General features: G+C 37.7%; 1 protein-coding gene across 2 annotated transcripts in view; it reads right to left on the reverse strand.

Moving 5' to 3' along the window:
• Positions 1-24668, reverse strand: part of RFTN1 (raftlin, lipid raft linker 1) — a 96070-nt gene that overhangs the window by 23440 nt on the left and 47962 nt on the right. For both annotated transcript variants that reach the window (XM_059845901.1, XM_059845890.1), the window contains exons 4-6: positions 21723-21831; positions 7907-8330; positions 3441-3644 (exon numbers count right to left, since the gene is read on the reverse strand). In XM_059845901.1, the coding sequence (XP_059701884.1) occupies positions 3441-3644; positions 7907-8330; positions 21723-21831 (737 nt within the window). The remainder of the gene's footprint in view (positions 1-3440; positions 3645-7906; positions 8331-21722; positions 21832-24668) is intronic.

The raw sequence follows: 24668 nt of genomic DNA on the forward strand, positions 1-24668 counted from the left end.
ACTCTTGAATTTCCCAATCTTTTCACTCTTTCTTAAAGAAAAGGCTCTGAAAGTAGAGGTTACAATCAATGTCCTTCCTCTGAAAATGTTCCATTACCACTGCATCTTTTATTAAGGTTTCCTACTGCGCACAAAAAGCTGTTTTCACTGGGTTGTATAAATATTTGATGTAGCTCAATTGACAAAAATGTATTTTGATGTTCTTGCTTCTGATTTACAGGAGGTATATGGGAAAAGATTACTTACTTTACCATGACAGCTGTCTTGGCAGGCAACAATTTTCCTCCTGTTGTCTTTGAACTACAAATTCTCCTTATCGAGGAAAACTAACCTTTAGGCTGCTGTTGCTCTCAATGAGGAAAACTGGCTCTCTGTGGCTTTATGGGGCACGTGACCTGAATGTCTGCCTTTGCTTCGTATTTGCATTCCTCCCCCCTTCTGAATCTTTTCACCTCCAGCACACACAGAGAAAATAATTCCATATGGATGATAAAAATCCCAGTACTTCTGTGGCTAAGGTGACAATAATCGGTCAAAGGCATCGCTGGCTCATCTCTGTCAGAGACAGATGACAGAGACAACCAATTGGACCCTCTTAAAAACCTGACTACTTTTTTCTTCCAAGAAAGTCACGTTTTGTTTCATTTGCTTTGTGTTTAAGTACTGTCAGTGTTTTCTGGCTGGTTGGCTGCCTTTTTCTAGGTTTGAAAGGCAGAAAATTCACAGACAGAATGGTACAACAAATACAAAAATGCTAGGCACTTAAAGAGCTGCAGTTCAAAACAACTGAAGATGAACAGGCTTGTGATTACTCTGTTAAGACATCAAAATATAACCTTGAAGAGGTCTGACTCTTCCTGCCTTCTCACTGCGCTGGTTGGAGACTTGCTGTTACAGGAAAGAAGACGACCCACCTGTTACTCCTTTCCCTTTGGTATAAATCTGTAGCTTGCTGCTACAGACTCCATTCTCACTAGAAGAGGGCAAGGGTGAATTCCTATGGTCACTTTAGATCACTAGGCAGGATCAGTTTACACCTGGGACTACAGGCAGAATTATCAATTACATGAGCTGGATGAAAAACAACAGCAACTAACTGAAATGCAAATTTAAATAAAAAACTATTATCTGCCCACATGAGAACATTCAAGGACCAAGCAGGCTACTGTTTCTAACTTACCAGCAAAATCTGAATACATTTAATATATGGTGTAACTCTGCATGGTTTACATATTGTGATGGGCAATTGTGTTATATTTCTGTTTATAATTATCTGCTACAATAAGCAAAAAGAAACAATTGTTACCCGTGAACTTTAAAACTTCTTTAAAGACTAATTATTAAACTGTTAGCAGAAGGAAGAAACAGATTTATGACTACTGACAATCTGGAAATCTTCACTTCATTGGGTATTCCAAGGACAAGGGGGAAAAGAAGAAGATAATAACCCTGTTTTTAAGTCTAATAAGCAAAATAATGAATTCATACTTTAAGCCAAAAAGAAACCCAGCCCCCAGAACAAAGAAATGTGATATGGCCAATTAAAGAAAGTATGCTGATACTACCTTAATTTGAAAGAGGATTAATCAGTGAATAAGACTAGATATGAAGAGCTGGACAGGCTGCCATAGATGTCTAGAAAAAAGTAAGGAGCTGAGAAGCCCTCAGACCCCTGCTTCTCCTCTTGTCCCTACCCTGTGTTGTTTGATACTGACTGGCATATGAGCGACAAAGCTGTTCCATTTCTCTGCAGCATAGAAAAAACTTGGGATTTAGATGATAAAACATTTAACTGCAATTAATAGCAACTTAGAGATACTCTTAGTAAATGTTCTTCTAACAGCATAATACACTTTCAGAAATCTTGTTTCAGCTTTTTGATTTCAAAACTTGTTCCTCCTGTAACCCTAAAATGCTAATAAAAATGTTTATTAATTGTTCTTCTTCAATCACTACTCTAACTTAATCCTGAATCTGTCCACTTTTCCATAATTTGCTGTCCTGTTTGCATTGAAACTTTATTGCCAGTATTTATCTATGTCCACAGGCAGTTATCCAGCACTCCTCACTCTAGTATCCAAGTACATGAACCTCCCACAGGGCTCTGCTATGTAAATGAACTCTAAAAGTTTAAACAATGGAAAAATGCTGTTTTTAAAACATTTAAGAGTAAACTGACAAGCAGATTTTATTAAAAAAACCCACTGAGTCTGATAACTGAGCCTGATAGAGCCAATTAGCTTTGCCTCTGTGCAATTTATATACATAAAGTAAATGACCATTTGTTTTTAAGTGAGTTAACTAGCAATTACAAGGCTTTCCAGGAAGCTGTGTGAAAGCATTCCACCAGCTGAACTTTAGACCTTCCCTTTTTTTGCTACTTGTTTGTAAAATGAAAAATTACGATTGCCTGTTAATTTCCTGATTGACTTTTACCAGAACTGAGTCATATTCCTGTTTTTTATCCTGGGTTCTGGAATTCAGACCAACAGTAAGAAGATGCCCTGGAAGCAGCTCCTCTATAATTTTGATGCATAAACCAACTAATCTTAGTAGGAATGTGCAATCTCTGGGTTACCACAGTCCTTCTGAAAAATGCAAAACAAACCAAAATTAGGCGAATGATTCAGCCATAAGCACTTTAACCATGAAGGATACCAGTCACATAATTTTCCAATAAAATTAATCCAGCTGCAACTTCAACATTTTTATGTCCAAGTACTTCCCTTGAGTTGCTCTCATGGCTCCTTGGTTATGTCTCTTGGATCTATGCACCCAAGTTTTTCTCTGTACAACAGGCTTGCCTTCAAAGCCATGACAAGTGTGGCACAGACTGGCTACAGTACTAAGCTGGACTCACTGCCACTCTTCCACAACATGCAAAAAATCTAGGATTTTAAATCTTCTTAAAATTAAAACAGACATTTATCCATCACTCATAGGTAAGATGAAATAGACATAGAAGACAATTTTGTAAAACAGCATGCCATCCAGGTGGAAAGGGTCTCTGCAAGAACTGGAATTAATTGATTTCTTGCTGGCCAGACAAAACTCGAGTCCTTGCACCGGCCTGCAATCAGAGCCAGATGCAGTGTCTGGCTGGACAGCAAAGTCACCCTTCTATTTATGTCATCTGTTTTGCAGTCTTATTAGTTTAATTCACTTTACTTGGTACTGTTTATTAACTCTGTATATTTCTGCAATTACAAAATCATCTCTAGCATGTTTATAAAAATACAATACATGATCTGCTTTTCTTATTCAAATGCCAAAATATTTTCTGTACTTTCATTCCATTTCACAAAGAGGTTGATTTCATACAAAACTACCCTAAGACCATATTAAAGCACCTCCCAAATAACTTCTCTTCAAAGATAATGACCCCCATTAGAGGAGAAAGGAAAATAATCACAGCAAAATGCTTTCTGTAATTTCCATACCATTTACCATTCCAAGGCTGAAGATGGCGTTTACCAGCGAGCCTCCTTTCCTGAAGTGATCTGTCATGTGCTCCAGCCAATTTGCTTCTAAGCTGTTGACAGTCTGCCCATTCCTGGAGATCCTCATAGGGATAGTCACTGTATAATACTGGCTGCACTTTTGTGGGGTCTGGGGCTTGTTGAAGAGAGCGAAGATCTCTGCTTCTACCAAAGAGTAAAAAAATGGAATAATGCAACAACTGTATCATAAAATTTCACCTAAAACAATGCAGAACCCACTGTTTGCCCTTGCCTAATTACATTGTGCAACAGCAAAAAATTCTTTGGGAAGTGGTTATCTCCTTAACACACTTCTGCAGTCCAACACAGCAGGACTCTCTCAAGCCCCAATACAGTATTTTGCTTGCTTTTACAGTATTTCTTATTCACAATGGATTCACTGTTGATAATAAAACATTTAAAGACAGTAATACCTGAATACTAATGCAACATTCCTCTATGGGAATCATCAGCTCAAAGATGAAATCTTTCTGCAAATTTAGAAGGAACTGCATTCTGTAGATCATGGCCATTAAAGTATTAAATAACTCAGTTTTGATAACACAAAAGCATGGAAAAAGCCAATGGCAGTCTCATCTCAAGAAAATGCAATGAATCATTCATGTAGAGACTCTGGTAGCTGCTTGTTGATTTACTCTGGATCTGAGCCAAGGTGAGACATTAACACAACAGCAAATGAATTTTAAAAATGGAATTGTGAAGGGTCTTAAAAATTAGCACATCTTCTAGACTCTTTTCCATGTCTGCTCCAGTATATTTTAGGAGCAGTTACTACAAGAAAAAAAGTCATGGCTGACAGCAAAGCTGAGCTTTCACAGCCCCAAACTGCCATCAACTTTAAAAGCAGATATCCTTCTCAGAAGGGTATAACTATAATTAAAATAACCAATAGAAAATTTTGGATATTATCATTTTACTTATTAATGGACATAGAAATCAATGGTAGAATTTCTATTGACTTCCAAATGCCAAAAATTCTCCCCAAGTATGTTAATATGAAAGGTAAAGACCTTACATGAAATCCCTTCACTCAATAAGCTCCTCTTGTTTCCAAGCTACTAGGTTCTAACCTCAAGCAAAAGTAAAGACAGAGACGTCAAGAGAAATGTTAAGATTGCTCTCTGGCAAACATCACTGAGCAAGAAGAAGTGTGTACATTGAAAAAGATATCAGAAGGGAGATGCTCAGAAACAGGCTGGGAGCACTGGAAGAGAAGAGCTGGAAGCTCATAACCAACATGAAAAGAGACTTAATGATCTCAGACATGAACTATATTTTAAATAGAGTAGAAAGGAATAAACATTAATGTGAATCTTCTTGCTGTTCACCACTTGTTTAGAAAGAATGAAATTATGATAATCCTACCTCAGAAAAGCACACCCAGAATACTTCTCTCATAATTTTGATTCTGACGCCCAGAAGAGTCTTTTGTTGGAAAAGAAGAGCTTTCTGGTGCATATTGAGACACTGATATGAGAAGCTGGACACAACCCAGCAATGTGTGTTCACAGCCCTGAGATCCAACCCTATCCTGGGCTGCATCCAAAGCAGAGTGGCCATCAGGAGCAAGGAGGGGATTCTGCCCCTCTGCTCTGCTCTGCTCTGGTGAGACTCCACCTGGAGCACTGCATCCAGCTCTGGGCTCCCAGCACAGGAAGAACATTTGCAATGGGTCCAGAGGAGGCCACGAAGATGATCAGAGAAATGAGGCACCCTTCCTATGAGGAAATGCTGAGAGAATTTCGGCTGTTCAGTCTGGAAAGACCTCAGAGCAACCTTCCAGTACCTGAAGGCAGCCTGCAAGAGAGCTGAAGAGAGACTTTGTACCAGGCATGTACACATGTAGGACATGGGGTGATGGCTGCAGACTGAAAGAGGGCAGGGTTAAATTAGATATTAAGAAGAAATTCTTCATGGTAAGGGTGGTGAGGCCCTGGAACAGATTGCTCAGGGAAGCTGTGACTGCCTCACCCCTGGACAACCTGGTCTAGGTGTTCTCTAACCCAAGTCACTAAAACTGACAACAGTTTTCACCAGTGACCCCAAAGACACCCTTCAGTTTGGTTCTAAGTAACACAGCACTTTTGGACATACTATTGGAATATCTGTGCCTTGTTATCAGGCAAATATTTTTCAGTATTGTGTTGAAAAGCCTTTTAAAAATGGGGGAGGCAAATGAGCACTACAAAACATTCAGGAGTCAACTGAAGAAGCATAAAAATAACACCTAAATAGTATAAAACCTAAAATAAAGAACATAATTAAGATCCCACAAATAGTAAGGAATATTTTTTTTTTCCTGAAGTTTTATGTAGGGGAGAAGCAGTTCAAGAGTGGTAACTTCCCATGGAATACGTAGGGAAAAAAAACAATCACCTGATGCTTTCAATCTTCACACTCCCAAGGAAGGATGGAGAACTGGTGCCAAAAACTGAAATACATTTTCCATGGGAGGAAAAGGGAGTGCTGTACTAACAAAAATTCATTCAAGAGTAATAAAGAAATCAGCAGCGTTGTACAGGATTTGGAAAAATTCTACTTTAGATGAGCGATAACATAAAACTGCCTTCTCAGACCTTCAGTCTTGGAAAGTATTTGCCTAACAGCAATTAAAAAAATGCATGAAAAATAAAGCTAAAAAGCACTCAAAGAAAGATAACTGAGGAAGCTAAATACATTTTTAAAATAAACCCTCTTTTCTGGCAAATCAGCAGCAATCTTGGGGTGTTACAGACAAAAGTTGGGAAGACTGATCAGCTGGTGATCAGCTGGTGATCAGCTTCACATGCTGAAATATTAAGAACGCAATTACTTGTAGCAGAAGAATTTCAGTGTTCAGTAAGGAGAGGAATAGCATCAAAGAGATGATTAAACTTGCTAAGTTAACTCTCTCAAAGATAGTATATAAAAAAGAGAAAGAACTGATCTGGCTAGACTTGCAGATAACTAATTTTTAACTATAAAACTAAGAGAGGTTTTATGCATAAAATTATAGTGTTGGGACAACCCACCTCTAAGGCTGTAGAAGAGAAGGGATTGTTCAAACAACAGCTAAGCTTTGACCCTATCTGGGTGCCCCCCTGCCCAAAAAAACTGAAGAAATTATGTTGGAAGTTACTAGAGTGTGATGCAAATTGGATCCAAAAGCAAACTACACCAAACTGCAACGGAAACCAAGACAATAATCCAAGGAGTACAAAGCAAAGTCATTCTGGGTCCTATACAGGCAATTCCCAAAGGGGTAGGATTGTTTGACTGATTCTATGAAAAGTCCAGAGAATAGGGATAAATTAAAGTCAAGGACAGTACCAGCTTTAGAAATTCCACCTACATCCCCCCTGCACAGATTTGTAGCCTGAAAAGAAATTAAGGAAAGCAGTAAGAGAAATTAGTGTAAATGTGGTTTTCTTGGATTTAAACAAACATAGAAAAGAAATGTATTTTGAGGCTTAAACTGGAAAAGGAGCAAGAATATTTTTCCTTTTAGTTTTCTAAACTGCTCTGGTCTACATCCTATTTTGAACTACAGTTCCTGCTATGGAAGTAACCTTTGAGCAACAAACCTTAAGGAGGGTATTTTAGATCTCAGCTGAGACTTGTGGTCTTTGATGGCATAAAATGACATTTAAAAAGTGGAAAGGCCACCTAAGGAAAAATATGTCAAAGAAATGAAAGAAATAAAACTAGTATATGGGTAAAATCTTAAAAAAATAAAAGTAACTAGAAGCCAAATTATTATGAAATTACATAATTTTTTACAAACATTACAAAAAAAATTTTATGACTTAGCAAACATGTTCATTAACAAAAATAACTGCTTTTTTCCAGTTATTACAATTCTGACTGGAACAGTGACTCCCCACACTGACTGTAGGATACTAGGAGATTTTAGAGTCCAGATCACATATATTCATGCTGCTCCTGAGGTGGTTTAATTCCAGCTATCTGTTCACCTGCTACAAAGGGACTAACTGTGATAAGTCTTTGTGAATTATTCCTTCTATGACTGCAAAAGCTTGTCAGGCAGATTAACAGGGCTTTTTATTCAAACACACAAAAAGGACACAAAGATCAAGAGCTCTCAGGGTATGGCAACAAATACAGAAATGAACCAATTCAGCTGAACAGCAGACAAAAATAAGTCTTCACACTCAAGCATACATATAGGCCACAACAAAGCTGCACCAGCTTATATCATGTCTTCCTTTGCCATCTGACTCCTGCTCAGCTGCTGTGAACTGAGTAACCATGCTGAAATCAGGTTAAGTAGCTCATTTGGGGCATCTTTTCTTCACTACCTCAGTGGCAATGTCCCCCCTGCATCCCCACCCCCCAAAGGAGCTGGGAATGTATTTGAGGCACTAGGAACTCGGCTTTTAGGTACAAGAGGTCACTGCAGTACTTACTGCCAGTAAGTGGTTTTAAACATCGCGCTGGCGTTTCATTCTCTGCAACTCCATTCGTCTTGTCTGCTGCTTCTCTCACACTCAGGTTCTCAGCCTGAGACTGTTCTTCACTTCCCTTCACAGACTTGGAATTCAGCTCTTCAGCAGCCTGTCCTTCACCTCTACAGCCCTCTCTGGATGTGGCACATTGGTCAGCACTTCGCTCACTCTGTGTTGGAGTACTGCATCCATCAGTGCTGTCTATTTTCTCGCCATCCGGTGAAGCATGATCCTCAGGGTAATTTGAAACATTTTTATTATCTCTTGATTGCACAGAGTTGTTACTGGCAGGTGTCAGGGAGGCGCTGACAAGGCAGTTCTTTTGGGAATGGTACTGGGGTATAATTCCAACAAATTTCAAGCCTTGACTTGCAGCATCTTGAATCTACAAGTTGAAGAAGATTAGATTTTTAACTGTCAAGCTGTCTCAGCTAAATAGAAACACAGAAAATAACACCCTTTAAGGCAACCAGCATGTCATTTTGCTACTTTTGTCCACTACCACTAGAAATTGTCATGTCGCATTTATATAAAAAGGTACATTCTAAAGAAGCAGGATGAAAAGTTGCCCAAACGATCCGATATAATATGAAGGGAGGAGGGAGGAAAAAAGAGAAAATGCCCACATATTTCTTCACAAGAGACAAATCTAATTGATAATAAAATACTAGAAGCGATATTTCTTACAAAAATATTTTTGTATTGATCATAAGAAATCTGAGACTTATTATTATATCTTCTGCTGTATTAGGTGTGTGATTATGACATTTATGCAAGGAAAAGCTTATTAATTCTATAACAACAGTTGTTGTTTGTCCTATTTTGGATTGAGACACAAATGGCAAACTTTCACATACTGAGCACATAAAAGCAAAGCTATTTTAATACAGCACTTTGGGGAAGATACAGAACTCAGAACAGAAAAAGGCATTTTGACATGAGCTAAGAAGAAAAAAAAGGAAACTAAAAGGGTCTATCATTAATCCTTTAAACTTCAGGTAAAGGAGGAAAATTAGGGAATCACAAAAGATCCTAAGAAAAAAAACATTGGGCTAGTAGTAATGACAATTAGATAAAGGCAGCATTAGCTAACAAAGGTTTGAGATGAAGCAGAAATAGAAATCTCTTTCAGGCAGATTCTGCACTATGGAGTCATCAGCCTCACACTCCTCAAGCCCAGGAGAAGTGCGAGTGCGAGACAGATTTCTGTGAAAACATATGTGTCTACTGCTTCATTTATCAAAATCATTCACCAAAATCAAAAGGCTTCCATTTAATGTATACTCTTCACATAATGTAAAGTCTAAATACAGATCAATCTTTCAAAAATAAATGCCTTGAGAATGGAGAAATAACTTCACTTTGTCTGCAAACACAATTCCAAAGAGTTAAAGTGTCTAAATGCTTTGCCTATGCTCAAGTTAGCATGAACTTAGGAAAAACAGTTCAGTGGGACTTTTTTCAGTAGAGAGTGAAAAGGAAGAATTTTGTATCTTTTTCAAATTTAAAAGGAAGCTCAGTTCTGCATCTTCCTTACATGCTCTTTTTTTTTTTTTTTTTTTTTTAAATGAATCATTTACTTCCTGGTAACATGTTGCTGCTCTAAACACACAAACCTGCAGATGATGCCTAATCAACAAGAACTTCCTCTTTCAAACCACTATTACATTTTCCATGTTAAATTAACTCTCCATTTCATGATCACAGGAATTTAAACAGAGACCTCCAGGAAACAAGGCAATGGTCTTCACAGGTGTTTAGCCTGGGAAACATGGGATGCTGACTTAAGTAAAGCTCATTGCTAAACAGGACAATAAAAATACCATTAGCAGTATCCTGGCCAAAAGGGTATCTGTCTACGAAGAAAGTTAGCTTTTACTTTGCTCAGGAAGGTTTAACTAAATATCAGTGACAGATGCATTTATAATGTGCTCAATGGTCCAGACTCTCCATTGTAACTTGATTAATGCTTTTTTATATAGTTAGTGATAGAGTTACACATTCATTTCATCTCTTATCACTCATGCACAGACACAACACTACATTTGTTTAGTAGGTTGCAGGGCAGCTAATTATAGAAATCTAACTAGTATGCAACTGTTAGAGAGTTTGAGGACAGTACATATGTGGTAATATTACTGCTCCTGGTCAAAAGACTGCTTGTCAATCTACATCAGACTCCCACGCTGTGATAGGGAGGAGAAAGAACAGCTTTCACAGATACTGCAGCAATGTTTTACAGTCACGACTTACTCAAAAAAATTGTGATTGTTCTAAGGAGCACCTGAAGCTGAGGTGTTTCTTTTGAGGCTCTTGTTCCCAAAATAGAAACGTGAGGAACTGAAAACCAAATTGTAGTCTTCCCTGTATTGGACAAACAGCTTAGCAGGGAAGTTAGAAAAAAGAGTTTCTATCTTCAAGGACCTTTCCCAACAAAGCTAATACTGCAAATAATTACAGTACTGTTAGTACTGTAATACTGTACACAAAATCTTATTTAAACATATATTTCAAAATTTACCAATGACATATGGCAGAACCAAGCATCTCATTGTTCTCAAGAAAGCAAATGTAGCAGGAAATGCTACATCAAAAGTGTGACGCAAACTGCAGAACAGGAAAGTGAGGCATCAGCAGACACAGTCTCTCCTATCAACTTTGCACAAAACCATGAAGAAGCTAGCTTTCATCAGAAAGTGTAAAGGCTGAACACATTCAAACTACACAGGCAATGTGTTTTTCAGGATCCTGCTGAGAGCTTAAACACTATGAAATTTTAGTTGCCTTCACATCCAGACTGAATCATGCCATCCAGTAGAATCACATTTTCTGTTTCCTGTATTTCAAAGACTGAATATATGAACTTTAAAAAAAAAAGAAAAAAAGAAAAACTACTCCAACTGACCAAACAAACAAACAAAAGAGCCCCACAAAACCAAACCCACACCTCAGCAACTGGAGAGGTTGTGCCCAGGAGAAACACAGGACAGAAAGACTGTTTCTGCAAGCCTCCTGCAGGTTTTGGGCCCCCCCTGCAGCATCCTGTGCTGGAACACACAGACAGTTATGTCTGTCACAGCCTTCTGGGAAAATATCTCAGCAGATGCAGTGCTGGGAATCAGAAAGAAGTCAAAGAATGGGAGAAAGAAGGGGTAAAGCTGAAGTGAATAGGAAGAACGTGATGCTAGTTGGACAGGGTCACCCAAGACATATTCCAGACCAGATAAATAACATAATTACTTGTCTTTATGTGCCAGTGTAGAGCACTAACGCAGGTCTGTGTTACACTGCATTGTATGACTAAATGAAAGGAAAAAAACATAAAAACAACTACATCTCTACCACTTTTCACATCAGATAAAAATCTAGACTTAAAATACCCTCCTGCTAGGTGATCAATACTAAGTTCAACTGTTTTATGACAATTTTTATATCTTGAATATACTATATACTTGCCCTTTACATCTTGGGAAATTTTGAAAAGGGAAATTCCAACAAAATTTAAAAAAAAAATCTTTGCTTCTTTCCCCAGATGGGAACAGAAACATTTTCATTGCCTCATAAAGTACTGCTTGGATGATATTAACCACAAACACAAGACCAGATCTCCATCACAAAAGACGTTATTGTTCAACCACAGAAGCAGAACTTAACTCATTTATTTCAATCTGGATAAACCCCCAAGCGGGTACATCCAAATTCATTTGCAACTGGCTTGCCACAAATTGGATTTATAGCTGTTTAAAAATAGAATCCGCTTAAAGAAGGGGTGAAATTTCATGTGTACAGAGGGCCAAGGCAGTTTAACAATTTAATGTCATCCCTATAATTTGCTTGATTAGAAACCTGGCATTTTCCCCAAGGGGAAAAATGACAGATTTAACCTTCGCTGTCTGCAAAATAAATATCAAATCTCCCACAAACTTTAGAAGGAATAGGAACGAGCACCGTGTCCAACCCTGATGTCACTACCTTAATTGAATTTTAGCTGGGGCACTTGTGTTAACATTCTTAACATTTGGGAAGTGTTATTGTTTATTTCAGAAGTGCCTGACCACAATTTTTATACTGCATTTGGAAGAAAAGGAGCCATCAGCAGCACAAAGCAGTGTCACTAAACATTACATTGATGTAGCAATTTACATCCCATCTTTTTCAATATTTCTGGTTTTCTTGAAGGCTCCCTACCCTAATTAGAAAATGGCTAAATTAAAGATCTGTAAAACCACGCCTGGCAACAGCATGGCTGAATGGTGAAATCCTGCTTTCTAGAAAGTACTTGTTTTACTCTGTAGCTCTCACAGTCATGTGAGAACCCATGCTCAAAAGCTCATTTTGAACAGTCACATACAGGTTCTCTTTTCAAATCCATTCTGAATAGAAACACTTGGCAAATCCATTGTACAGCCCAAAAAATGCTTATGATTCTGTGTTTCTTGTTCCATTATCAGCTCCATAATAATCTCCTGCTGACAGTGAGCATGATGGTACTCTTATAAATATGGAAACTCAAGGATATAGATCCCATGCTGAACAGAATCATACACTTTTGTCAGCTTCAGCAATTGCTTACAAGGAGATGCTGATAACATCCCTGTGGGACAGCACACAGAAAATCAAACACTTCCAGAAAGCTCAGGGTAGTATTCCAGCAAATCAATAAAAATGTGAAACAACACACAGCAATTTAATAATGAGGATGTCTCCCAGACAGGAATTTCAAACAAATTATTTAGTAAGTGTTAAGAATTTCTCTTAACTCTTCAAGGCCAGGAGCTGGACATTTTTGAGCTGTGTCCAGAGAAAAAGCAGTTTTACTAAAGGCATCAAGGCACTTGAGTTTACAGCAGTCCTAAATGGTCTCAAGGCTTACACTCTCTAAAGACCTGGAAAAAAACACCTTCAAAACTTAGGCACTGAACATTTCATTAGTAGGTTTGCTAGATGGTTCATTATATAACAAGGTACTGAAAGAATTTCATAGAAACCCAGAAACAACTTATGAAGAACACACATATCAAAAATGCTCGCTCTTAGAGAAAGATCATTTTCCAGGAGCAAGGAACTGATTTTCTGATGGTCAGATTCATTTAGTTAGCTCTGCTATGAACTTTGGGAAAGACTGCTACTTAATCCTACTGATGGCCAAACACATGGCCCTGGAAACAATAGCTGGTTAGTTTTGCTCAGAGCTGTCTATTTAAACCAATTATGAACTGTCTTAGTCAGTAAAAGAAATGTCTTGTCTGTCTATTTAGTTGTTGTTTTAAAAGAACAATGTTAAAGGCATTAGGCGTCATAATGTGCACCAGAAACCAGATCAGTGCATTTCTCTACCTTTTTCTTAGGATTCAAGCAAATCTCCTTTGAAAACAGCAGCAGGGATCTTCATTCATGCAAGAAACACGGTCTTGTGGTTTGAGGAGAATGCTATGTACTGCATGCCAGGAGATGGAACTGGGAAAGTATGCTCAAGACCAATCTTCCAAATCTGTCCTCCTTCATTAATATTTAGTAGAACATGTTTCACCATGCACACTGCACATCCCCCTTCTAGTTTGCTCATTTATGGAAACAGATGTTTAAAATTAAGACAGGCTTTTAGTCTGCCCCTTATATTTTCCATGGGTCTCACATGCTCCTTCCTTAGAAGACAGGAACAGTCATCAAGAGTTTACTGCTAATTTTAAAACCAACTAAGCTTAGCTAATGTTTTAAAGGAGGATTTAGTTCTTTCTATATGACTCAAAACTTTTGAAACTTTGGTACTTTTGCATCTCTAATAACGCATTACCAAAAAAAGAAAAAAAATTCTGCTAATCAAATAGCAAAGCATCAACTGCTCATAGTTTTTCTACCCTATTACTCAGGACTGTTTCACTGCTTGCAGATTTCCAAACCATGCAACCTTTCTGACTAGAATACTCCTTTATTTAAGCCTGTACTTCCCATGCATTTTTAACCTTTCCCAGTTTATATTCACCAAATTTTGTATTTCAGATAGATAGTTCACATTCATATACATGGAAGCAAATGTAAATGTAGCTTTTAGAGAGTGAAATCCCAGCCTACATTCAAGTTTTCAAATAATCATGTATTTTCATGGTCAATTACATCTAAATAGGCCATGAGGGATAAAACACTGGAGGAATTCCTTGGAAAATGCTGCCATAATCCCAAACCATTGACCTGCCATTTTAAAATCTCACTGCAATTGTGGCAGAGGCACAAGAACTAGAACAAGAACGAGATAGAGAACAAGGCTCTTAACAGGGCAATAAAGGAAGCTTTGCAGTTTTGCAACATGTTCTTTGGTAGCAGACTCTGAAGAAGGGAACTGAAGGCTACAAACAGCACAGGGAGAAGAAATGTACTGAAGCGAGGAGCTACTGCAACGTACTGCTGTGCTGAAAGAAACAGAAGGTGGGATCTTAAGGCAGTGCTGCAGGAGATATTAAATTACAGCAAACTACACATCTCCTGCTATTCGAGCCAAGAAAGGGGTGAGATTAAAAACTTGAAATTCCTCTCCGGCTCGCATCGTATTCACTCCTGAGAACAATATAACCATGCTACACATGCAGTGCAGCACGGTGCAGGTACACTTGCTCCTTTCAGCATATTTCACTAGATGACAGGTCTTGAAACCAGTATCATCCTCTGTGGTCCTGGATGTGTTGGTTCTTCTCAATCCTCACCTCTTACCACTTGTTCCTTCACTGAAGGCAAAGAGTGAACTTTGCTGGTGACACGCTACAAAGATTCAGTCAGTGTGCTATTTGGTCAAAAGCCACCTAACATACCTGCATACTCCCACCCTTCCCCTAACTCTGAAAAAAAGTCTTGAAATTACTCACTTAATTTAGGATTTATTCCCTACAATTTGTTTTAGACTTGGGAACAACTGCCAGAGAGCAGCCAGTTATGCTCATTCAACCCAAATATTTGATATTCACTTTAAAGATAAGTCTGTAGAAATTCTGTCACAAGCTCTTGCTGTAGAGACCTGGCACTTTCAAAATGCAGATCATGTTCTGTGCAGGAATCTTTAGTGAGTAACTCCTACACTAACTGGTGAACCTAAGCAAGGGGAAAACAAAGATTTACAGAGGTGTGTAGTTGATTGCTGCATCTAAAAACCATTTTAGCAACTGGTGATAATGTGATTCAATGTGAGTGATTTTAGTCCATCTCTGCTCTAGGCAGTGAAAACAAACCAAAAAAAAGATTCGGAACAGCAGGGGTATTTTAAAAAGTAGGAATTCGGTCTCAAACTTACAGACTTTATATTTAATTTGCAGGGAATACTACTTTTACTTTTATATCAACTAAACAGTGTTTCTTTAAAATCACATTGTTTTATCAAGCCATCTGTTACTGTAGCCAAAATTACAATTTGAACAATTTGCTGGTAATTTATTTTAGCACAGTACAAAACATTATCATATTTATTGTTATTTTAAAAGTTATTTTTTCCCACCAGACAGAAGTAGGATCATTAAAAATATCAACTACATACTTTAAAATATCTATTTTTATCTTGGGCAAGGGGATGACTTGAAAGCTGATGGGGGCAAAGGATTATAAAAGCACTACCAGGCTCCTGGGAGAGTCCTGCAAATAGTTTTGCAATGTCCATGGAAGATATATATCAACACCAGTCTTACAGGGCTTAGTCAAAAGAACACAAGTTGAAAGAAGTTTAAGCAGAAACAGATGTTTCCCTTCACACCAGGCTGTTTAAAATAGAGTATAGGCTATTTTTTACCATCTCTTGTTATATATACACTAAGAAAATGTTAACAAAATGCACTTTAATAAATATTATCACAGCAGATTACAAACAGCTGAACTATTGATGTTCAGTTTCAAGTTCCACTTCATGACCATATCCACAGCTAACATCCAAAAACTTAAAAAAAAAAAAAAAAAAAAAAACCAAAAAAAAACAGGGGCTCTGTTTGCACTGAAAACATGCAGAAAACAAAGCTGTCAGCTAAGTGCTCAGCAATGGTTTTCATTACAATGCACTGAAGAAATAATGTTGTATTGTTCTCTTGCAAATACCCTGGAGAGTGAAGGTTTTGTGGTGGGATTTTTTGGGTTTGTTTTAAGGACGGAAATTATTTTAGAAGAGATTGAAATCACATCTAGGTAAATAATCCTAGGTAATAAACAAGACCTTTAGAAGGGCCATTTTTTAGCCACAAAGATAAATCTGAACTGCTTATTTATTTGAAGAACAAACCTCTGAGCAGTATTAAAGACTCAATTTTTTCCCCTTTTCTCTTTTACTGCCACCTGCTCTGACTGTACACCCTGCAGGAAATTTCTGAACAGACCAGCTAAAACGTATGTAGAATAAAGAATAATGCTTAGGATTACAATAACCATCTAAGGACCCCTGGTACCAACAAAGCAAGCACAGACTTCACAGAAGAGATCCCTGTAAGACTGCAGCATCCGAGTCAAAAAATCCACCAACACACCAGTGTTCCTAAGAAACCATGAGCTGCAGCTCTTTGCTCCTTCTAAAAAAATAAATCTCAATTTAAAGATTAAGACATGAAGAATAAGTAATGAAAAGGACAAGAATATGACAAATGGTGGAACAGCTATATGAAGCCCAGCATTTTTATTATTATTCTTCTTATTATCAGTAAAAAAATTATAATATCAATAATGTTCACATTAATTATTTTCTAGGAAATTGCAGACTTTTGTCTTCTCATTTCATTGTCATGCTGTTAACAAAAAAAATTATAATATAAATACATATTATTAGGGAGACATTGATATGTTTATCATCTTCCACATCCTCTTACCATTTCCTAATTAGATGCTGAAGAGAGTTTTAAAACTCAGAAGCTGAGAGCTCAGAATGATTTCATAATGCTTTCACACAAAATACAGGTATGTAAAGCCCCTTGTTTTGATCACACAAAACAAATGCTCATTCTGATATGAGTAAATATGTAGAAAATAAGTGAATCACCCTCCTGACTAGAAACATTTATGGAAAAGATTTTAAAAGCTCTTGAAAATTTCTATAGGTATTTAACTGTTATTTTAGAGGAGAAAATGAAGTCCTAAATACTTCAAGCCCACTTCTATCTTGCAACTTAAAAGAAGCTGGAGAATTAACCTGTCTTTTAAGAGCAACACTAACACAAAAATTCTTCACCAATTAGAACTGTTGACTCTCCAGAAAACAATGCACATGAACTAAGACAGCAGTAATTCTGAAAACTCCAAAACAGCTACGAATCAATGGAAGGGGAAAAAAAAAATCAAAAGAGCAGAAAAGAAGGATCTCAATATTTTAATTACATCGCCAAAGCAGAGAAACAGTGAGAGTGACCTGTAGTTTTTCAGGGGGTGTAGCAGCTCCTTATCCAGCCATTAAGCCAGTCTCCTGCCTGAGGCACCCTCCAATGACGAGAGGGCAGATAACAGCAGGGGGATCAAACTACTCCAAGAAATGTCTCGCCCCTCAGAAGCACATTGAATTCAACTACAGTTTAGCAATGCATATTAATTTCCAGAGCATAAACGAACACTTGAAACATTTCCATGGCATAACTCATGCCAGTTTTACTCCTGGTAACATTTACTTTTCCATAAAACTGTCAAGAGGACTCAAATACAGTAGATCCTTTCAGCAATGCAGGATGAGAGTGTACAGCCTTTCCTTCAATATAGTGCAATTCTCTGCTCAACTGCCTTTGTACCAGACAGAGCTGGGGGTCACTCTTTCAGAGGCCAACTCTAGATCAAGTACATGGGTGGCAGCATCCCTGCAATGCATTCTCTTGGCAGATTCCTCCTTGGGGTCCCATTCACTTACGTCTGAGAGGTACCATTGCTTCCAGGGCCCAGAAATGCTAGTACTAGGCAATAAAATAAATGTCAAGAAACTTACCAGCAAAGTCACTGTATCTGCAGGAGTCAAAATTATTTGTGGGGTGCTTTGGACTACAGAAGTTGTTCTGAGGATCAGTTAAGGGAGTGACATGTTACTGGCAGCTTTGGAGCCAGTGGTAATGATTTGTACTCACTGAACTTGACCAAGACACAAGAGAGGGAACAGCAATGAGCAGATTTGACACACACTGTCTCATCCAGCAGATTTCATGGCACAATAAGCATCATAAAGGTGTTTCACAATGGCAGTCCTGTTACAGGTGGAACTGGTCCACTTCTGAAAATCCAGAACCAATTATTCATCTGTACTGCCTTAGGTTTGCCTTACTCATTTCTGAAGCAAGCAAAAACAGACCAGCAGAGAGAGATCCATGTCTAGCCAAAAACACAAAAGAAAGATGCCTGCATTTGGATTTCAGTTAAGCTGCACCATTTTTAAGCCATATTCTTCTGTGCTTATCATGCTTCCTACTTCGACAGGGACAAGAAATGTGAATCCTGAAATTGCATCACACTGAAAGAAAGGAACCGTACAAGAATTCCCTTTGATGGTGCATTACTAAGGAGATAACCAAGGACCCAAAAATGTGCTTCCTAAATTTTAAGAAGTCAAAACTGGGGAGACATGGTACAGAAAGAATCCTCCATTTCTTAACCTGTCACCAACATGGCAAAAATGTGAACATATGAGTAAAATCTTCTGCCTGTTACAGTTCTAGACACGTACCAGATTGTAGATTCTAGACATGTATCAGATTGATACAGAAAATAGAGGTAATGAGAAATATATTTGGCATTAATGTATGTTTGTGTGTCCAAAATAAATCTTAACTTGGGACATCAGCCTAGCTCCTCCTTCCCTTACTTGTCTCCACAGACTCTAGAGAACACTCTCAGATGAAGAAATAAGATACACAGAAACAAAAAGCAACTAAGGAAGTAATTAAAGACTACCCTATTTGACATAAGTCTAAATATTACAAAATTTGGTATCTTAGAAGTAACATCTCTACTTTCAACAATTTCAGAATGATCTGAGCCCCAGTGATCAAAGTTCAAAAGTTAGCTTTGCTTATTAAAAAGCAGGTGAGCGAATCTTTAATCTGTGTTTAGCCTGAGAGCAAAAGACAGCAGTGTTAATACCAATACAGCAGTACAATATGTACACAACAGTTTAGTTACTTCTTTCACTGCCCACAAATCATGTATCAAAGACACCGTGGGACTGTTTGAGATCTTTAGGACAGGTTAAGTCCCTCTAGGTCCACATGGGTATCAAAGAACAAGCACAGTGTGGTGATGTTGACATGATTTTAAAGTATAGGAAGAGTGTATTTTATGCAACATCATATCCCCAATATTTAAATATTCCCTGTCTTGCCATAGCCAGAAACCGTGGCAGAAAAGCAGCAGAGAGAGTGGAGAACTGGGACAAAGTCCAGCAGCACAGAAAGATCTCAGCAACAGAACAAACGTTTGACCAGAGTGTCTTCTTTGGCATTTCCTAAATGTTTTATAGGCAACATTCTACTGAGGCACTTTGTTTTGGTGAGCAAGAAGCATTCTTCAGGTGAAAAAACCTCCTTGTTACACATTTATATAGAGTTATTGAAGAAAAGCACATATTACCTATTGCAAAATTGTATCGTGTTTGCAGAAGGAAGCAGTTAATATTCAATATTATGTACAATTTCAATGCAACAAAAAGTCGATCCAGAAAAGTTATTAAAATTGGATCCTTGTTCAAACTCCAGGTAAGTCATACTTTATTGTGCTCAGCAGTGCACAATAAAATTAATAAAATTAATTTTCTTGGTGTACAGAAATTTTTTCAGTAAGCTCAGGGAGAAAATTTTGACTTCTTATTCTGTTTTGAAAATATGGCTATTCTATTTGGGTTGGGGTTTTTTAAATACAGTAATTTGCAGTACACTAAGATGCTAAAACTGCTAAAAGTCTCTGTTATGAACAGCTTATGAAAAGATAGAGGATTTCCCTATTCAATTAAAACATTCTATTAATTTCAATTGTATTCTACAGTTTGGGAAGAATTATAAGGCTGCTCATTTTTTAAAGAAAGGAATTGCCTTCTATAACAGCTTTTTGTTACTACTTTGATTGAAAAATATCCTTTATTTTTCCATTTATCTTGTTTGTAAACATCTGGTTTATATGCCCTTAAATGCAATGGGTATTTTTGTTGCTCAGACAAATTAGTTAATATGACAATTAATTCCTACTCCCAAACAAGTCTTGTTTCCTGAGTTAGATTTACATAAAAGTGTAGAGACTTTCACAATGTGCATAATCAGATACAGTGACACAGCATGCACTTGACAGCAACAGCTTCAAAGAATTTCAAATTTCTCTACATCAAATAACATCTGAGGATGAGCGACATACTCAACCTACAGAGAAACAGTAAATATACATTCTAGCTATTAAAATTTAAATTATTATCTTTCAGAAAGGGATCTTCACAACCCCATAATCAAATGGCTTCTATCAACAGAAACATTTCCATGTCTAGAAAAGCATTCTAAAGAGTCTCAGAATTGGATATTTATGGAAATAAGATGACTCCTGGATTGTCATTTTGTTTTCATGTTATCCATACTCTTTCTGAAGTTATAAATGCAAAGACTTTTTCTGTTTCAATGATGCACAATTTTGCTACCAGTTGTGACAGCTATGCCTATATTTCTACTCTGACTCAAAGAACTGAAGAACAAAATCAAATATGTTGAAACTGGTACACAATAACTACACCAGTTTTTCCTAAGTATGAATATATTGACATAATCCAAGATAACATCAGAATAGTAGTGTAATAACACAGTTTGACCTGAAACAAAATTTGGGCTCACATTTTTGAATGCTATTATATGTTCAGAAAACTTCAGCTTGTTCTGATACCAAAATCTATATATATTTAAGTATCAGATAGTTACAGCTACTTTATTTTTAATCCAGTTCTTACAATTCACAGTAAAAATGGAAGACTGAAGATCAATGTAGTCTGTCAAGCTGAGTTCCCATCAAGCTCATAAAGCCTGTGCTGTAGTTTATTCTAAACATTTTCTCAACTATTACCACTGCAAATGGACTAAGGCTAGGGGAGCATGCCTACTCACACCCTGTGGCTAAATAAATACACTACTCAATGCTGGTTTATATAACATGCAACAGGACACAACAGATGTTGCAGAATTTAAAACAAGCACATTGTGAATCTGTTTTCACTAAAATGGACATAACCTGCTAATTTCCAGTCTGGCAGAATATTACAGTGTCAAAAATAATTTTTAAAAGAAGGCAATAGATAAAGAATTGCAGTGTTCCCTTCAAATTCCCTAATATATATTTAATGCTTAATTGAAAGCAACACTCTTCTGGCTCACAAAAGTATTTAGGTTACCAGTACCAGCTCTATCAAACACCATGTGATATTGAAATAAAACTTAAATAATCTGGGGGTAAAAGGCCTTTTGGGTAAAGCACTATAAAAGAGGATATCTGGACACTAAAATGGAAACTATATATATTATTTCAACACAAAATGTTGTACATTGTAGGACCATCTTCTACACTAATATTATCTGTTGGAGGTCATTCTCCTGTGAGACTACAAATAATTTTTTAATAATAATAGGATCAAACTTGTTTCTCTCAAGAAGTATAACTGCTGTTCAGACACTTTAAATTACGAAACACCAAAACCTAGTGCAGTATTTCAGCTGGTCCAAATGATACATATCCCTACTGACAAGCTGACAGAACTAGAAACAGTAATTATAGTGCAAATAAAAGTATACTGTGTTTTGGAGGTCCTCCCCCCTTTCTTTTTACTCACTTTCTTAATAAAATCAGGTATCTCCTTTTTCTCTGAAAGGTGGTTTAAAGAGGAGCAGCATTCTACTTCCAACACATATCCTTCACTATTGACGTCACCTTTTGAAGACCTAAAGAGGCAGACAGAAGAGAATAATCAATTTCTGTTGTTACAACTGGACAGCCAGATATCCCATTTATAAGTATTTCTCCTGGAGAGTCAAACTTGAGACAAAACTTCAGTTCCAATACATTCCCCCCTCCTGAGCTCAATACAGTTCCAACAAGTGCCAGCAACAGTATCTGACCCACACGCTAGGGAAGCAGATCACATCAATGACCACCGATGGTGGGATGCTTCAGGGACTTTCAGATTTCTTTTTCTGTCCAAGAAACACTTTGGCAGCCTGGCGTCTAGGTCCAACACCAAGGAGATGCACGGGTGATAAAGCTCAAGATACACAAAAAGAAGGTTCCAATGCAATGGTCTGACAGATGCTCTGCGTCCCACAGGGCAGCCTGACATAAAATGCATTTCAGACGGCAATTAAAAGAAACCCCGTCTCTTTATCTAGAACTATTCCAAGACAACATCTAAAATCAGGGGCTAATCAAAATAGTTTAACCTTCAGTCTTACCTAATGTTTTCTTTTTGAGAATTGTAAAGCTGTGCCTGAAGCCCCCTTCTCTTTCAGAAGAGACTAACTCCAAAAATAAATCAAAGCAAATGGCATCTGCCATATGCATTTGCTGAACAAATGAGCACTGTGGGTATAAGGGATTGGTCAAAATATGCCAAGGGACTGTTTGGAAGCTATACTGAATGATCGTCAGAAACAGTCTGCAGGCAGTGCTACTGCAGGCAGTTTTCATCTCATCCAGACTCCCACGAAAGGAAACTGATACACCTGATCAATAGAGGATGTCTAGACAATCACTCGCTTTCTCAGTTTTTCAGAAGAACATGTGGAAGAACATTAAAAATAAAAGCAAGCTTGTCATTCTTGGGATTAGTAACAAAGCAGTTATCTAACATTTCCCAAAGATCTAGTTTCAAGTGAAGAACTAATCCTGGCCAGCAGTTGTTTGATGCCTGGGTACCTAGAGGACAGGAAGAAAGGCACAGAAGTTCGAACTGGGAGTGCTGAGGAAGCAGCAAAACAGTGAAACAGGGGCTTGGCAGGCTTACCATGCTTTCAAAAGCAAGCCTGTGCAAAAGGCCTGTTCTGGGGACTGGGACTGTGTGACATGTAGCTTCAGCTACAGATGGTCCCAGGGGCTTTCCCGAGACACTTCCAGTTCCCTGGAGCCATGCGATGCGTGGGCTGCTGACTGCAAACTGGCAGTGTTTCCTAGGCAATACTGCAGACATTTGCTATATTTGATCCTCCCACTTTCACACAGGCTACACTCTCACTTCATTTCTCTTATCTCACTTACACCTGAACAGGTGGTAGCAGACTGTGCATTGTTTGGTAATACTGAAGACCTTTCCCTATTTGTTTTTTCCCCTCTTTTCTAGGTTCTTCTTACAAACTGTGGTTCCATTCTCTACTTCATTCCAGACAAAAATTTTAATAAATATTAAAATAAAAGTTAAAGTATTCATGAAAATTCTCCAAACATCTTTACAGAATCTACACAGGTCATTACTGGGAAACTAACAGTATTCCAGAACTACTCCTCTGCAACAGGCACACATAAATTAATTTAAGCAGCAAGAACAACTTTGTCAAGAAAATAAAAAATCATTTTGAGAGGGACAACACGTGTACTGCAGGCAACCATTTTTGTTGTTCTAAAGTCCTAGATAAGAAAATCCATCCTGTACAGATTTTCTGCCACAGATGAACTCAAGAACACAAAAAAATACTTTACAGAGCCTCCCTGCTGCTGTACTTACAACTAGACCTACTTTTTTTTTTTTTTTCTTAATCTGAATATGACTAACAGGAAAAGTAGCCCTTGATGTTATCTAGCCACGTTCTAGACAGAAATAATGTGAACTAGGGCTCTCTAATGCTCAAGCAACCAATAAACTATCAAAACTGCCACTCAATATTGCAAAGTCAAGTCCATACAACATCAAGTGGAGCAAATACAACTCTCCAGGGCTTTGACTGTTGTATAACTACAAACCAGAAGTGTGGTACCAGCAACAGGCAGCAAGGAACCAAGCCCTTTTTGGACAACCAATCCCATTTTAAGGGGACAACTGCAGAACTCTACAAATGCAAGGAACAAACATCTCCACTATTTCCCTTCTTGGACAGAAGCTTCCTCAGCTTCCCTTCCAGCCCAGCTGAGGAAGCCACTCCCCTCCCTGAGACTGTAAAATGCTACAGCTCAAATTCAAAGTCAAGATATCAAATCCAGGAAATCAAGAATGTGTCATGCTATTGTATGTGCCCACCCATTTGGCAAAGGCTGTTCATAACCCTGGCACTGCTGTGACCCACAGGAAAATTCACTATTCTAATTCCTCTGAAAAAATGAGAAAGACTGTATTTTAATGTTTAAATCTCCTGGCCACCTGAAAAAAATAGATCTTTTTTAACCTATATTGATAAACTTTACAGACAGGTATAAGGAAGAGAGAAGGTGACCTTGAAACAATGTCTCTTAATTCCTCTCCTCCCCCTGAACAGCTCCCTGAGCTCTGATTTTGTGCAATTTTTTGAGGACCTGCTTCCAACTTCTTTGAAAGGAGTTAGAGTTATCTGAGATACAGATTATATGCATAAAAACATAGTGATTTTTACTGCAGCTGCTTAAAATGTCCTGTTTAACTCCTTTAAGAAGCACTTTAAAATACACTTGCTGCTTGGAAATATTTAATTGGAGACAATTAATTCATTCTGTAACAGTTTGGGGGCTACCTCTGCACTAGGGCTCATGAAAGAAATGGCATCAAATAAGATTGCACTCTGTTATGAACATTATTTTACAGAACACACTTAACAGATTC

Source organism: Haemorhous mexicanus, chromosome 1, assembly GCF_027477595.1.
Source record: "Haemorhous mexicanus isolate bHaeMex1 chromosome 1, bHaeMex1.pri, whole genome shotgun sequence".
Classification (NCBI taxonomy): Eukaryota; Metazoa; Chordata; class Aves; order Passeriformes; family Fringillidae; genus Haemorhous; species Haemorhous mexicanus.